Consider the following 13,237-nt stretch of genomic DNA (forward strand, 5'->3'; position numbering starts at 1 on the left):
TTAAATTACTTGGTGGTGAGGTGTTTTGAATTACTTGGTGGTGAGGTGTTTTGAATTACTTGGTGGTGAGGTGTTTTGAATTACTTGGTGGTGAGGTGTTTTGAATTACTTGGTGGTGAGGTGTTTTGAATTACTTGGTGGTGAGGTGTTTTGAATTATGTGGTGGTGAGGTGTTTTGAATTACTTGGTGGTGAGGTGTTTTGAATTACTTGGTGGTGAGGTGTTTTAAATTACTTGGTGGTGAGGTGTTTTAAATAACTTGGTGGTGAGGTGTTTTGAATTACTTGGTGGTGAGGTGTTTTGAATTACTTGGTGGTGAGGTGTTTTAAATTACTTGGTGGTGAGGTGTTTTGAATTACTTGGTGGTGAGGTGTTTTGAATTACTTGGTGGTGAGGTGTTTTGAATTACTTGGTGGTGAGGTGTTTTGAATTACTTGGTGGTGAGGTGTTTTGAATTACTTGGTGGTGAGGTGTTTTGAATTACTTGGTGGTGAGGTGTTTTAAATTACTTGGTGGTGAGGTGTTTTAAATTACTTGGTGGTGAGGTGTTTTAAATTACTTGGTGGTGAGGTGTTTTAAATTACTTGGTGGTGAGGTGTTTTAAATTACTTGGTGGTGAAGTGTTTTGAATTACGTGGTGGTGAGGTGTTTTAAATTACTTGGTGGTGAGGTGTTTTAAATTACTTGGTGGTGAAGTGTTTTGAATTACTTGGTGGTGAAGTGTTTTGAATTACTTGGTGGTGAGGTGTTTTGAATTACTTGGTGGTGAGGTGTTTTGAATTACTTGGTGGTGAAGTGTTTTGAATTACTTGGTGGTGAGGTGTTTTGAATTACTTGGTGGTGAGGTGTTTTGAATTACTTGGTGGTGAGGTGTTTTAAATTACTTGGTGGTGAGGTGTTTTGAATTACTTGGTGGTGAAGTGTTTTGAATTACTTGGTGGTGAGGTGTTTTGAATTACTTGGTGGTGAGGTGTTTTAAATTACTTGGTGGTGAGGTGTTTTGAATTACTTGGTGGTGAAGTGTTTTGAATTACTTGGTGGTGAGGTGTTTTGAATTACTTGGTGGTGAGCTGTTTTAAATTACTTGGTGGTGAAGTGTTTTGAATTACTTGGTGGTGAGGTGTTTTGAATTACGTGGTGGTGTGGTGTTTTAAATTACTTGGTGGTGAAGTGTTTTGAATTACTTGGTGGTGAGGGGTTTTAAATTACTTGGTGGTGAAGTGTTTTGAATTACTTGGTGGTGAGGTGTTTTAAATTACTTGGTGGTGAGGTGTTTTAAATTACTTGGTGGTGAGGTGTTTTAAATTACGTGTTGGTGAAGTGTTTTGAATTACGTGTTGGTGAGGTGTTTTGAATTACGTGTTGGTGAGGTGTCTTAAATTACTTGGTGGTGAGGTGTTTTGAATTACTTGGTGGTGAGGTGTTTTAAATTACTTGGTGGTGAGGTGTTTTAAATTACGTGTTGGTGAAGTGTTTTGAATAACGTGTTGGTGAGGTGTTTTGAATTACGTGGTGGTGAGGTGTTTTGAATTACGTGTTGGTGAGGTATTTTGAATTACTTGGTGGTAAAGTGTTTTGAATTACTTGGTGGTGAGGTATTTTGAATTACTTGGTGGTGAAGTGTTTTGAATTACGTGTTGGTGAGGTGTTTTGAATTACTTGGTGGTGAAGTGTTTTGAATTACGTGTTGGTGAGGAGTTTTGAATTACGTGGTGGTGAGGTGTTTTGAATTACTTGGTGGTGAAGTGTTTTGAATTACTTGGTGGTGAGGTGTTTTAAATTACGTGTTGGTGAAGTGTTTTGAATTACGTGTTGGTGAGGTGTTTTGAATTACGTGGTGGTGTGGTGTTTTAAATTACTTGGTGGTGAAGTGTTTTGAATTACTTGGTGGTGAAGTGTTTTGAATTACTTTGTGGTGAGGTGTTTTAAATTACTTGGTGGTGAGGTGTTTTAAATAACTTGGTGGTGAGGTGTTTTGAATTACTTGGTGGTGAGGTGTTTTGAATTACTTGGTGGTGAGGTGTTTTAAATTACTTGGTGGTGAGGTGTTTTGAATTACTTGGTGGTGAGGTGTTTTGAATTACTTGGTGGTGAGGTGTTTTGAATTACTTGGTGGTGAGGTGTTTTGAATTACTTGGTGGTGAGGTGTTTTGAATTACTTGGTGGTGAGGTGTTTTGAATCATGTGGTGGTGAGGTGTTTTGAATTACTTGGTGGTGAGGTGTTTTGAATTACTTGGTGGTGAGGTGTTTTAAATTACTTGGTGGTGAGGTGTTTTAAATAACTTGGTGGTGAGGTGTTTTGAATTACTTGGTGGTGAGGTGTTTTGAATTACTTGGTGGTGAGGTGTTTTAAATTACTTGGTGGTGAGGTGTTTTGAATTACTTGGTGGTGAGGTGTTTTGAATTACTTGGTGGTGAGGTGTTTTGAATTACTTGGTGGTGAGGTGTTTTGAATTACTTGGTGGTGAGGTGTTTTGAATTACTTGGTGGTGAGGTGTTTTGAATTACTTGGTGGTGAGGTGTTTTGAATTACTTGGTGGTGAGGTGTTTTAAATTACTTGGTGGTGAGGTGTTTTAAATTACTTGGTGGTGAGGTGTTTTAAATTACTTGGTGGTGAGGTGTTTTAAATTACTTGGTGGTGAGGTGTTTTAAATTACTTGGTGGTGAAGTGTTTTGAATTACGTGGTGGTGAGGTGTTTTAAATTACTTGGTGGTGAGGTGTTTTAAATTACTTGGTGGTGAAGTGTTTTGAATTACTTGGTGGTGAAGTGTTTTGAATTACTTGGTGGTGAGGTGTTTTGAATTACTTGGTGGTGAGGTGTTTTGAATTACTTGGTGGTGAAGTGTTTTGAATTACTTGGTGGTGAGGTGTTTTGAATTACTTGGTGGTGAGGTGTTTTGAATTACTTGGTGGTGAGGTGTTTTAAATTACTTGGTGGTGAGGTGTTTTGAATTACTTGGTGGTGAAGTGTTTTGAATTACTTGGTGGTGAGGTGTTTTGAATTACTTGGTGGTGAGGTGTTTTAAATTACTTGGTGGTGAGGTGTTTTGAATTACTTGGTGGTGAAGTGTTTTGAATTACTTGGTGGTGAGGTGTTTTGAATTACTTGGTGGTGAGCTGTTTTAAATTACTTGGTGGTGAAGTGTTTTGAATTACTTGGTGGTGAGGTGTTTTGAATTACGTGGTGGTGTGGTGTTTTAAATTACTTGGTGGTGAAGTGTTTTGAATTACTTGGTGGTGAGGGGTTTTAAATTACTTGGTGGTGAAGTGTTTTGAATTACTTGGTGGTGAGGTGTTTTAAATTACTTGGTGGTGAGGTGTTTTAAATTACTTGGTGGTGAGGTGTTTTAAATTACGTGTTGGTGAAGTGTTTTGAATTACGTGTTGGTGAGGTGTTTTGAATTACGTGTTGGTGAGGTGTCTTAAATTACTTGGTGGTGAGGTGTTTTGAATTACTTGGTGGTGAGGTGTTTTAAATTACTTGGTGGTGAGGTGTTTTAAATTACGTGTTGGTGAAGTGTTTTGAATAACGTGTTGGTGAGGTGTTTTGAATTACGTGGTGGTGAGGTGTTTTGAATTACGTGTTGGTGAGGTATTTTGAATTACTTGGTGGTAAAGTGTTTTGAATTACTTGGTGGTGAGGTATTTTGAATTACTTGGTGGTGAAGTGTTTTGAATTACGTGTTGGTGAGGTGTTTTGAATTACTTGGTGGTGAAGTGTTTTGAATTACGTGTTGGTGAGGAGTTTTGAATTACGTGGTGGTGAGGTGTTTTGAATTACTTGGTGGTGAAGTGTTTTGAATTACTTGGTGGTGAGGTGTTTTAAATTACGTGTTGGTGAAGTGTTTTGAATTACGTGTTGGTGAGGTGTTTTGAATTACGTGGTGGTGTGGTGTTTTAAATTACTTGGTGGTGAAGTGTTTTGAATTACTTGGTGGTGAAGTGTTTTGAATTACTTTGTGGTGAGGTGTTTTAAATTACTTGGTGGTGAGGTGTTTTAAATAACTTGGTGGTGAGGTGTTTTGAATTACTTGGTGGTGAGGTGTTTTGAATTACTTGGTGGTGAGGTGTTTTAAATTACTTGGTGGTGAGGTGTTTTGAATTACTTGGTGGTGAGGTGTTTTGAATTACTTGGTGGTGAGGTGTTTTGAATTACTTGGTGGTGAGGTGTTTTGAATTACTTGGTGGTGAGGTGTTTTGAATTACTTGGTGGTGAGGTGTTTTGAATTATGTGGTGGTGAGGTGTTTTGAATTACTTGGTGGTGAGGTGTTTTGAATTACTTGGTGGTGAGGTGTTTTAAATTACTTGGTGGTGAGGTGTTTTAAATAACTTGGTGGTGAGGTGTTTTGAATTACTTGGTGGTGAGGTGTTTTGAATTACTTGGTGGTGAGGTGTTTTAAATTACTTGGTGGTGAGGTGTTTTGAATTACTTGGTGGTGAGGTGTTTTGAATTACTTGGTGGTGAGGTGTTTTGAATTACTTGGTGGTGAGGTGTTTTGAATTACTTGGTGGTGAGGTGTTTTGAATTACTTGGTGGTGAGGTGTTTTGAATTACTTGGTGGTGAGGTGTTTTAAATTACTTGGTGGTGAGGTGTTTTAAATTACTTGGTGGTGAGGTGTTTTAAATTACTTGGTGGTGAGGTGTTTTAAATTACTTGGTGGTGAGGTGTTTTAAATTACTTGGTGGTGAAGTGTTTTGAATTACGTGGTGGTGAGGTGTTTTAAATTACTTGGTGGTGAGGTGTTTTAAATTACTTGGTGGTGAAGTGTTTTGAATTACTTGGTGGTGAAGTGTTTTGAATTACTTGGTGGTGAGGTGTTTTGAATTACTTGGTGGTGAGGTGTTTTGAATTACTTGGTGGTGAAGTGTTTTGAATTACTTGGTGGTGAGGTGTTTTGAATTACTTGGTGGTGAGGTGTTTTGAATTACTTGGTGGTGAGGTGTTTTAAATTACTTGGTGGTGAGGTGTTTTGAATTACTTGGTGGTGAAGTGTTTTGAATTACTTGGTGGTGAGGTGTTTTGAATTACTTGGTGGTGAGGTGTTTTAAATTACTTGGTGGTGAGGTGTTTTGAATTACTTGGTGGTGAAGTGTTTTGAATTACTTGGTGGTGAGGTGTTTTGAATTACTTGGTGGTGAGCTGTTTTAAATTACTTGGTGGTGAAGTGTTTTGAATTACTTGGTGGTGAGGTGTTTTGAATTACTTGGTGGTGAGGTGTTTTAAATTACTTGGTGGTGAGGTATTTTGAATTACTTGGTGGTGAAGTGTTTTGAATTACGTGTTGGTGAGGTGTTTTGAATTACTTGGTGGTGAAGTGTTTTGAATTACGTGTTGGTGAGGAGTTTTGAATTACGTGGTGGTGAGGTGTTTTGAATTACTTGGTGGTGAAGTGTTTTGAATTACTTGGTGGTGAGGTGTTTTAAATTACGTGTTGGTGAAGTGTTTTGAATTACGTGTTGGTGAGGTGTTTTGAATTACGTGGTGGTGTGGTGTTTTAAATTACTTGGTGGTGAAGTGTTTTGAATTACTTGGTGGTGAAGTGTTTTGAATTACTTTGTGGTGAGGTGTTTTAAATTACTTGGTGGTGATGTGTTTTGAATTACTTGGTGGTGAAGTGTTTTGAATTATTTGGTGGTGAGGTGTTTTGAATTACTTGGTGGTGAGGTGTTTTGAATTACTTGGTGGTGAAGTGTTTTGAATTACGTGTTGGTGAGGTGTCTTAAATTACGTGGTGGTGAGGTGTTTTGAATTACTTGGTGGTGAAGTGTTTTGAATTACTTGGTGGTGAGGTGTTTTAAATTACGTGTTGGTGAAGTGTTTTGAATTACGTGTTGGTGAGGTGTTTTGAATTACGTGGTGGTGTGGTGTTTTAAATTACTTGGTGGTGAAGTGTTTTAAATTACTTGGTGGTGAAGTGTTTTGAATTACTTTGTGGTGAGGTGTTTTAAATTACTTGGTGGTGATGTGTTTTGAATTACTTGGTGGTGAAGTGTTTTGAATTACTTGGTGGTGAGGTGTTTTGAATTACTTGGTGGTGAGGTGTTTTGAATTACTTGGTGGTGAAGTGTTTTGAATTACTTGGTGGTGAGGTGTTTTGAATTACTTGGTGGTGAGGTGTTTTGAATTACTTGGTGGTGAGGTGTTTTAAATTACTTGGTGGTGAGGTGTTTTGAATTACTTGGTGGTGAAGTGTTTTGAATTACTTGGTGGTGAGGTGTTTTGAATTACTTGGTGGTGAGGTGTTTTGAATTACTTGGTGGTGAGGTGTTTTAAATTACTTGGTGGTGAGGTGTTTTGAATTACTTGGTGGTGAAGTGTTTTGAATTACTTGGTGGTGAGGTGTTTTGAATTACTTGGTGGTGAGCTGTTTTAAATTACTTGGTGGTGAAGTGTTTTGAATTACTTGGTGGTGAGGTGTTTTGAATTACGTGGTGGTGTGGTGTTTTAAATTACTTGGTGCTGAAGTGTTTTGAATTACTTGGTGGTGAGGGGTTTTAAATTACTTGGTGGTGAAGTGTTTTGAATTACTTGGTGGTGAGGTGTTTTAAATTACTTGGTGGTGAGGTGTTTTAAATTACTTGGTGGTGAGGTGTTTTAAATTACGTGTTGGTGAAGTGTTTTGAATTACGTGTTGGTGAGGTGTTTTGAATTACGTGTTGGTGAGGTGTCTTAAATTACTTGGTGGTGAGGTGTTTTGAATTACTTGGTGGTGAGGTGTTTTAAATTACTTGGTGGTGAGGTGTTTTAAATTACGTGTTGGTGAAGTGTTTTGAATTACGTGTTGGTGAGGTGTTTTGAATTACGTGGTGGTGAGGTGTTTTGAATTACGTGTTGGTGAGGTATTTTGAATTACTTGGTGGTAAAGTGTTTTGAATTACTTGGTGGTGAGGTATTTTGAATTACTTGGTGGTGAAGTGTTTTGAATTACGTGTTGGTGAGGTGTTTTGAATTACTTGGTGGTGAAGTGTTTTGAATTACGTGTTGGTGAGGTGTTTTGAATTACGTGGTGGTGAGGTGTTTTGAATTACTTGGTGGTGAAGTGTTTTGAATTACTTGGTGGTGAGGTGTTTTGAATTACTTGGTGGTGAGGTGTTTTGAATTACTTGGTGGTGAGGTGTTTTAAATTACTTGGTGGTGAAGTGTTTTGAATTACTTGGTGGTGAGGTGTTTTAAATTACTTGGTGGTGAGGTGTTTTAAATTACGTGTTGGTGAAGTGTTTTGAATTACGTGTTGGTGAGGTGTTTTGAATTACGTGGTGGTGTGGTGTTTTAAATTACTTGGTGGTGAAGTGTTTTGAATTACTTGGTGGTGAGCTGTTTTAAATTACTTGGTGGTGAAGTGTTTTGAATTACTTGGTGGTGAGGTGTTTTAAATTACTTGGTGGTGAGGTGTTTTGAATTACTTGGTGGTGAAGTGTTTTGAATTACTTGGTGGTGAGGTGTTTTGAATTACTTGGTGGTGAGGTGTTTTGAATTACTTGGTGGTGAAGTGTTTTGAATTACTTGGTGGTGAGGTGTTTTGAATTACTTGGTGGTGAGGTGTTTTAAATTACTTGGTGGTGAGGTGTTTTGAATTACTTGGTGGTGAAGTGTTTTGAATTACTTGGTGGTGAGGTGTTTTGAATTACTTGGTGGTGAGGTGTTTTGAATTACTTGGTGGTGAGGTGTTTTAAATTACTTGGTGGTGAGGTGTTTTGAATTACTTGGTGGTGAAGTGTTTTGAATTACTTGGTGGTGAGGTGTTTTGAATTACTTGGTGGTGAGCTGTTTTAAATTACTTGGTGGTGAAGTGTTTTGAATTACTTGGTGGTGAGGTGTTTTGAATTACGTGGTGGTGTGGTGTTTTAAATTACTTGGTGGTGAAGTGTTTTGAATTACTTGGTGGTGAGGGTGTTTTAAATTACTTGGTGGTGAAGTGTTTTGAATTACTTGGTGGTGAGGTGTTTTAAATTACTTGGTGGTGAGGTGTTTTAAATTACGTGTTGGTGAAGTGTTTTGAATTACGTGTTGGTGAGGTGTTTTGAATTACGTGTTGGTGAGGTGTCTTAAATTACTTGGTGGTGAGGTGTTTTGAATTACTTGGTGGTGAGGTGTTTTAAATTACTTGGTGGTGAGGTGTTTTAAATTACGTGTTGGTGAAGTGTTTTGAATTATTTGTTGGTGAGGTGTTTTGAATTACGTGTTGGTGAGGTGTCTTAAATTACTTGGTGGTGAGGTGTTTTGAATTACGTGTTGGTGAGGTATTTTGAATTACTTGGTGGTAAAGTGTTTTGAATTACTTGGTGGTGAGGTATTTTGAATTACTTGGTGGTGAAGTGTTTTGAATTACGTGTTGGTGAGGTGTTTTGAATTACGTGGTGGTGAGGTGTTTTGAATTACTTGGTGGTGAGGTGTTTTGAATTACGTGGTGGTGCGGTGTAATCGTCCCAAACTTCCAGTCTGCACCTACCCCTCCCCTATGTATGTGCTGAGGTGTTCTTTCTTGAAAAAAAAACATTCAACCTAAATCTTCAACCTAAATTGCCTATAAAAATGTAATCACAAACACAACAAATACATTTGTGCAAAGTAATTGTTTGTATTATGATTGGTGAAAATCATGACAACACAGCAACTCAGGTACAGTCATTAGCCTCAGCTAAAATAATCCCGTTCTTCAGTATCGACGCGCGAGCCGAGCCAAGCTAGTATATATATATATATAATGTACAGAAAGAATGAATGAATGAATGATCGTTTAAAGGCCATTTTTCCCCACCAGAGCAGAGGTTAGCCTCTGCCATAAAGCCCAGATCGGTGGAGTGTTGCAGTGATGGTTGTCCTTGTGGAAGTTTCTCCCATCTCCACACATGATCCCTGGAGCTCAGTCAGAGTGACCATCGGGTTCTTGGTCACCTCTCTTACCAAGGCCCTTCTCCCCGGATTGCCTCAGTTTGGCCGGGCGGCCAGCTCGAGGAAGAGTCCTGGTTGTTCCAAACTTCTTCCATTTAATAGTTATGGAGGCCACTGTGCTCTTGGGAACCTTCAATACAGCAGAGATTTTTTGTGGGCTTCCCCAGATCTGTGCCAGACGCGTTAATTCTGCCCACAAGTTCTCTATCGGATTCATATCTGGGGAGATGGCAGGCCACTCCATATGCTCTACACCACGGTCAGCAAGAAAGTGTTGGATCATGCGAGCACGATGAGGCCGTGCATTGTCATCTTGGAAGACAAAGCTTCCTCGAAAGGCTGCACGAGCAAATGGAAGCAATGTTTCTTCCAGAATGGCCCTGTACTTGAACTGGTTCAGGTTTCCATTCAGAACAACCAGGTCAGTTTTGACCCCTGCATGAAAAACAGCCCAAATGGTCACCCCACCACCTCCAGCTTGGACTATTGGCACTATGCAATCTTCGTTGTGGGCTTCATGCACTTGTCTGCGCACTCGGACGCAGCCATCTTGACGATAGACCAGAAATCTAGACTCGTCACTGAAGGTCATGTGATTCCAGTGTCCTGGCTGTCATTGACGGTGCTCTCTGGCCCACTGCAATCGGCGCTGGCTGTGTTGTCTGGTCAGGCGTGGCTTTCTCAGGGGACGCCTGGCACGATAGCGTGCTTGAACCAGTCGTTGGTTGACTCGCCTTCTGGATACAGGCACATTTGTCAGTTGCTGCCACTCAGCCCTAAGCCGATTAGCTGACTTGGTACGGCCATTGCAGACTAACCGGTGCAGCTGGCGATCATCTCTCCTTGTGGTTCTGCGTGGACGTCCTGGCCTCGGTATTGGAGGAGGGACACTCCTCTGAGCATTTCGTTTCAGGATCTTTGACACCTGACCTTGAGTGATGCCATACTGCCGAGCAATAGCACGCTGTTTCATGCCAGAATTTCGTAAAGCCACCACTCCATGACAAACAGCATTGTCAAGTTGACGGACCATCTCCAGAGGGAGCGGCAATAACTTTTGTAGACGTGCAGCAGTTGTTTTCCACTAATACAGAACGCAACAACCCTTATATACCCGATTGTGAAGCCAATCGTCAAATGTACCTGCCCTTACATTTTGTCACGCCACCTGTGATATTATCCTGTTATTGACTTCTTGCTGCGAAAGACAATCAGTGACATGGTTCTTTCAACGAAGACATCACCGAAGGGTAAAAGAAACTCACCAGATCGATATACTGAGTTCAGAAAGTAAACCCATCAAGGAAAAAAAAAAATTCCATATTAAATGCCAAGTCTGTATATTGAATATAGTTGCAACAAAAGAGGAAAATAATTATGGGTAATGATCTTACAATGATGACTCTCAATGAAATCCTTTAATCTCTCTCAGTCAGGGCTCGAGTGCCCCAAGGCAATGTTCTGGACCACTCCCTGTCCCTTGTTTTCATAAATGATGTCTCTCTGACTCTCAGGAAAATCATCTTTATCTCTTTGTTGATGACCACCCTATGCTGTGACATCAGCATAGCTGCCTCTCTCCCATCCTTGAGATAGGCAGGCAGCAGTGTCGCCCCTCTCTTTCAGACTTTGATGGAATCACAAGCTGGTCAAAAACTTGGATTATGCCTTTAAATCCTGACAAATCTCTCTGCATCTCCTAAAGGACCGTCTGGCAAACCAGATGTTTGAAGAAGTTCAATCATCTACTTTCTTAACAATCCTCTTGAATAAGTTCAGTCATTCAAAGGGTGGGTTTCTGCAGGGCACACGCGCTCCAGCAGCAATCCCCTTCTCTTGAAGTGAAACTCCCAAAATCCAGAATCACTGCACACATCCACTCATTCGTTGATCTTTTCTCCACCTGTTGAATCAACTTCTACATTCTCCTTAATGTCATCCCTCTTTTCAGGTCTTCAAGACAACTTTTCACCACCATCTCAGGTCATCCCTTATCCAAAACTATGATCTTACCCCCGTCATCCCTCCCGGCTCCCAAGACCACCACAAAAATTTCCAGTTTTTCCTCCCTGAGAGTTTGCTTCCGTGTCAATCTTGTCACCCTGTGTGTCCTCTATGACCTCTCATTCTTCCCCACGCCCCATATTTGTCCAAGTCTCCCGTTATTTTCTCCCTCAAACCGGCTGCTGTTGTTTCCCCTCTCTCTTTCTGCTGTTGCTGACGTTCGGTTGCATCCTGATGTGTTATACCTCTTCCACGATCCTTGACTGCATACAAAGCTTTCACGAGCCTTGACTTTGTATACAAGACTTCCCTTTCAGGGTTTGCTGCACACCTTGGTGGAATTGGCAGCTGCTCTTTCAACTTAATCAAAGCTATTTTTCCGGACCAGCTCCATCGTGCATTTCTATTATATTTTCATCCCTGGTGTTGGCTTAGCGGTTAGGGTGCCGGCTTGGGATACCTAGGATCCTGGGTTCGAATCCCGGTCGATCGTTGAATTATACACCAGGGGGGTTGACTCAGCCTGTCATCCTTCCGAGGTCGGCAAATTGAGTACCAGTTCACTGGTGATTCCCTGTGTTGCAAGAGGTGACTAACATGGTTGGCGGCAGGAAGGGCATCTGGCCATAAAACATTGCTTCAAAAAGGGGACCACGGTGCCCAAAAAAGGCCAAACCCCGCTCGGCGGGGAAAAATGGCCTCTAAAGGTGTTTTGTTTTTTTGTTGTTGCTGTTTGTTTTTGTCTAAATTCCTATGTTAAATCGTACCTTCTTTTGCTGTATTATCAGATTTGTGTTAGTGTTGCTGTTGTTGATGTTAGTGTTGATGTTAGTGTTGCAAATTTGTGTTTTGCAAACGATGTTAGTGTTGCAAACGCAAACTCAATTTGCCTGTATTTCCTGTACTTAATTAATTATCTCTTTATTTTATCAATGTCTATAAACTAATTATTTGTTGAATGAAACTTTTCTTCCTTGAAAAGCTTTTATATATATTTAAAAATGCTTCACTTTCTTTATTTCAAATCATCCCCCATTCAAAACCATAATCTGCTCTTCCCATAATCCCACCCGTCCTCCCTCCCACTTCCAAACCCTCCCCTTTCCAAATGTCTCGTTTTTCCTTCCTGAGTGTTTGCTACTGCAACCTTGTCCACCCTTGCGTCCTTCCCTACTCCTCATTCTTACCCACATCCTTTGTTTGTCAGTCTCTGTCTACTGTGCCCCATGGCTGTTGGAGCTTCCCCCATGTCTTTAAGTTGTTGCTTTTGTTCTGTTGCATCCTGATCCATTCTGTGTCCTCGCTCTTCCACGAGCCTCAACTTTGCATGCAAATAATATATATATATATATGTTTTTTTATGGATAAGCCTATCCTCGAATGTAATCAACCAATTTGTAAGTGTTCACCAGGGTAAGTAATCACAAGAGCATTAGGTACAATTCATTTTCCAATACCTTCCCTCCAATGACCACTTGCTCTCGTCTATCTTCTCTTCGTTCTCAATTACTTCTGTGGACACATCTGGTGCCTTGCTCTCCCGGGTGCCCCAAGCAACGTTGTTCATGTTGACGAGGGAGTATATGAGCAACAGTAGGTACCCGGAGGGGGAGCAGATGGCATAGACAAAGCCATGAATGATGCAAAAAAACTCTTGGGGATGACACAGTGCGGCTCCAACGTGGATGAGGACTAAAGTGAGGAAGAAGATCCCCATCAGAGTTATAGGTCCGTCCTCACTCATCTCCGCAGCAATGATCAATATGGAGATCAAGGTGAAAATGCAATAGAACACGGTGAGGACAAGGGCCACGTTAATCTGGATGGATTCTTTTGTTTTGAAGCAGATTAGCAGAAAAAACGCAGGTGGAATGATGGAAAGCACAATCGAAAGGCTCGCGTTCACATTGAAGATAGTATGAAGTAAACCTGCAAAGAGACAATTGGAATAATTCGTGAAAAGTCAAAAACAGCAATAATTTCAGACCGTAGTGCCTGAAGCATGGTGTAGGAATGTCATAAAAAAGTGGGGGAGCCTAATTTGTAAACAAGACCGAAAGTCTAACAGTGGCGTAGCCAGGCTTGTTTGATACTGTTACGTTTGTGGGAGATAGGCAATGATTACCTTAGTCCAGGTAGAAGTGTATAGATTACCATGCTCCGTATGTCGCGATGAAGAAGAAGAACCCCCATTTCCATAAGTAGGGATCCGGTAGACCGTATGTCATATAACTGTATAAGTGTCCCCATGAGAGGGGTGGGTTATGTTAATTAGTTAGGGATTATGGATAATGAATCCCCTGTAGGTAACTGCCTCTGTTATTTTTCCACTATT

At 40.5% G+C, this 13,237-nt stretch overlaps 1 protein-coding gene across 1 annotated transcript in view; it reads right to left on the reverse strand.

Annotated features, from left to right (window-relative positions):
* The window catches only part of LOC137433818 (chitin synthase chs-2-like), a 119,982-nt gene that overhangs the window by 42,365 nt on the left and 64,380 nt on the right, over positions 1-13,237 (reverse strand). The window contains exon 6 of the mRNA XM_068126197.2: positions 12,360-12,831. Within this exon, the coding sequence (XP_067982298.2) occupies positions 12,360-12,831 (472 nt within the window). The remainder of the gene's footprint in view (positions 1-12,359; positions 12,832-13,237) is intronic.

The sequence above is a fragment of the Myxine glutinosa genome, chromosome 10 (assembly GCF_964187855.1).
Source record: "Myxine glutinosa chromosome 10, kmMyxGlut1.1, whole genome shotgun sequence".
NCBI classification, from domain to species: Eukaryota; Metazoa; Chordata; class Myxini; order Myxiniformes; family Myxinidae; genus Myxine; species Myxine glutinosa.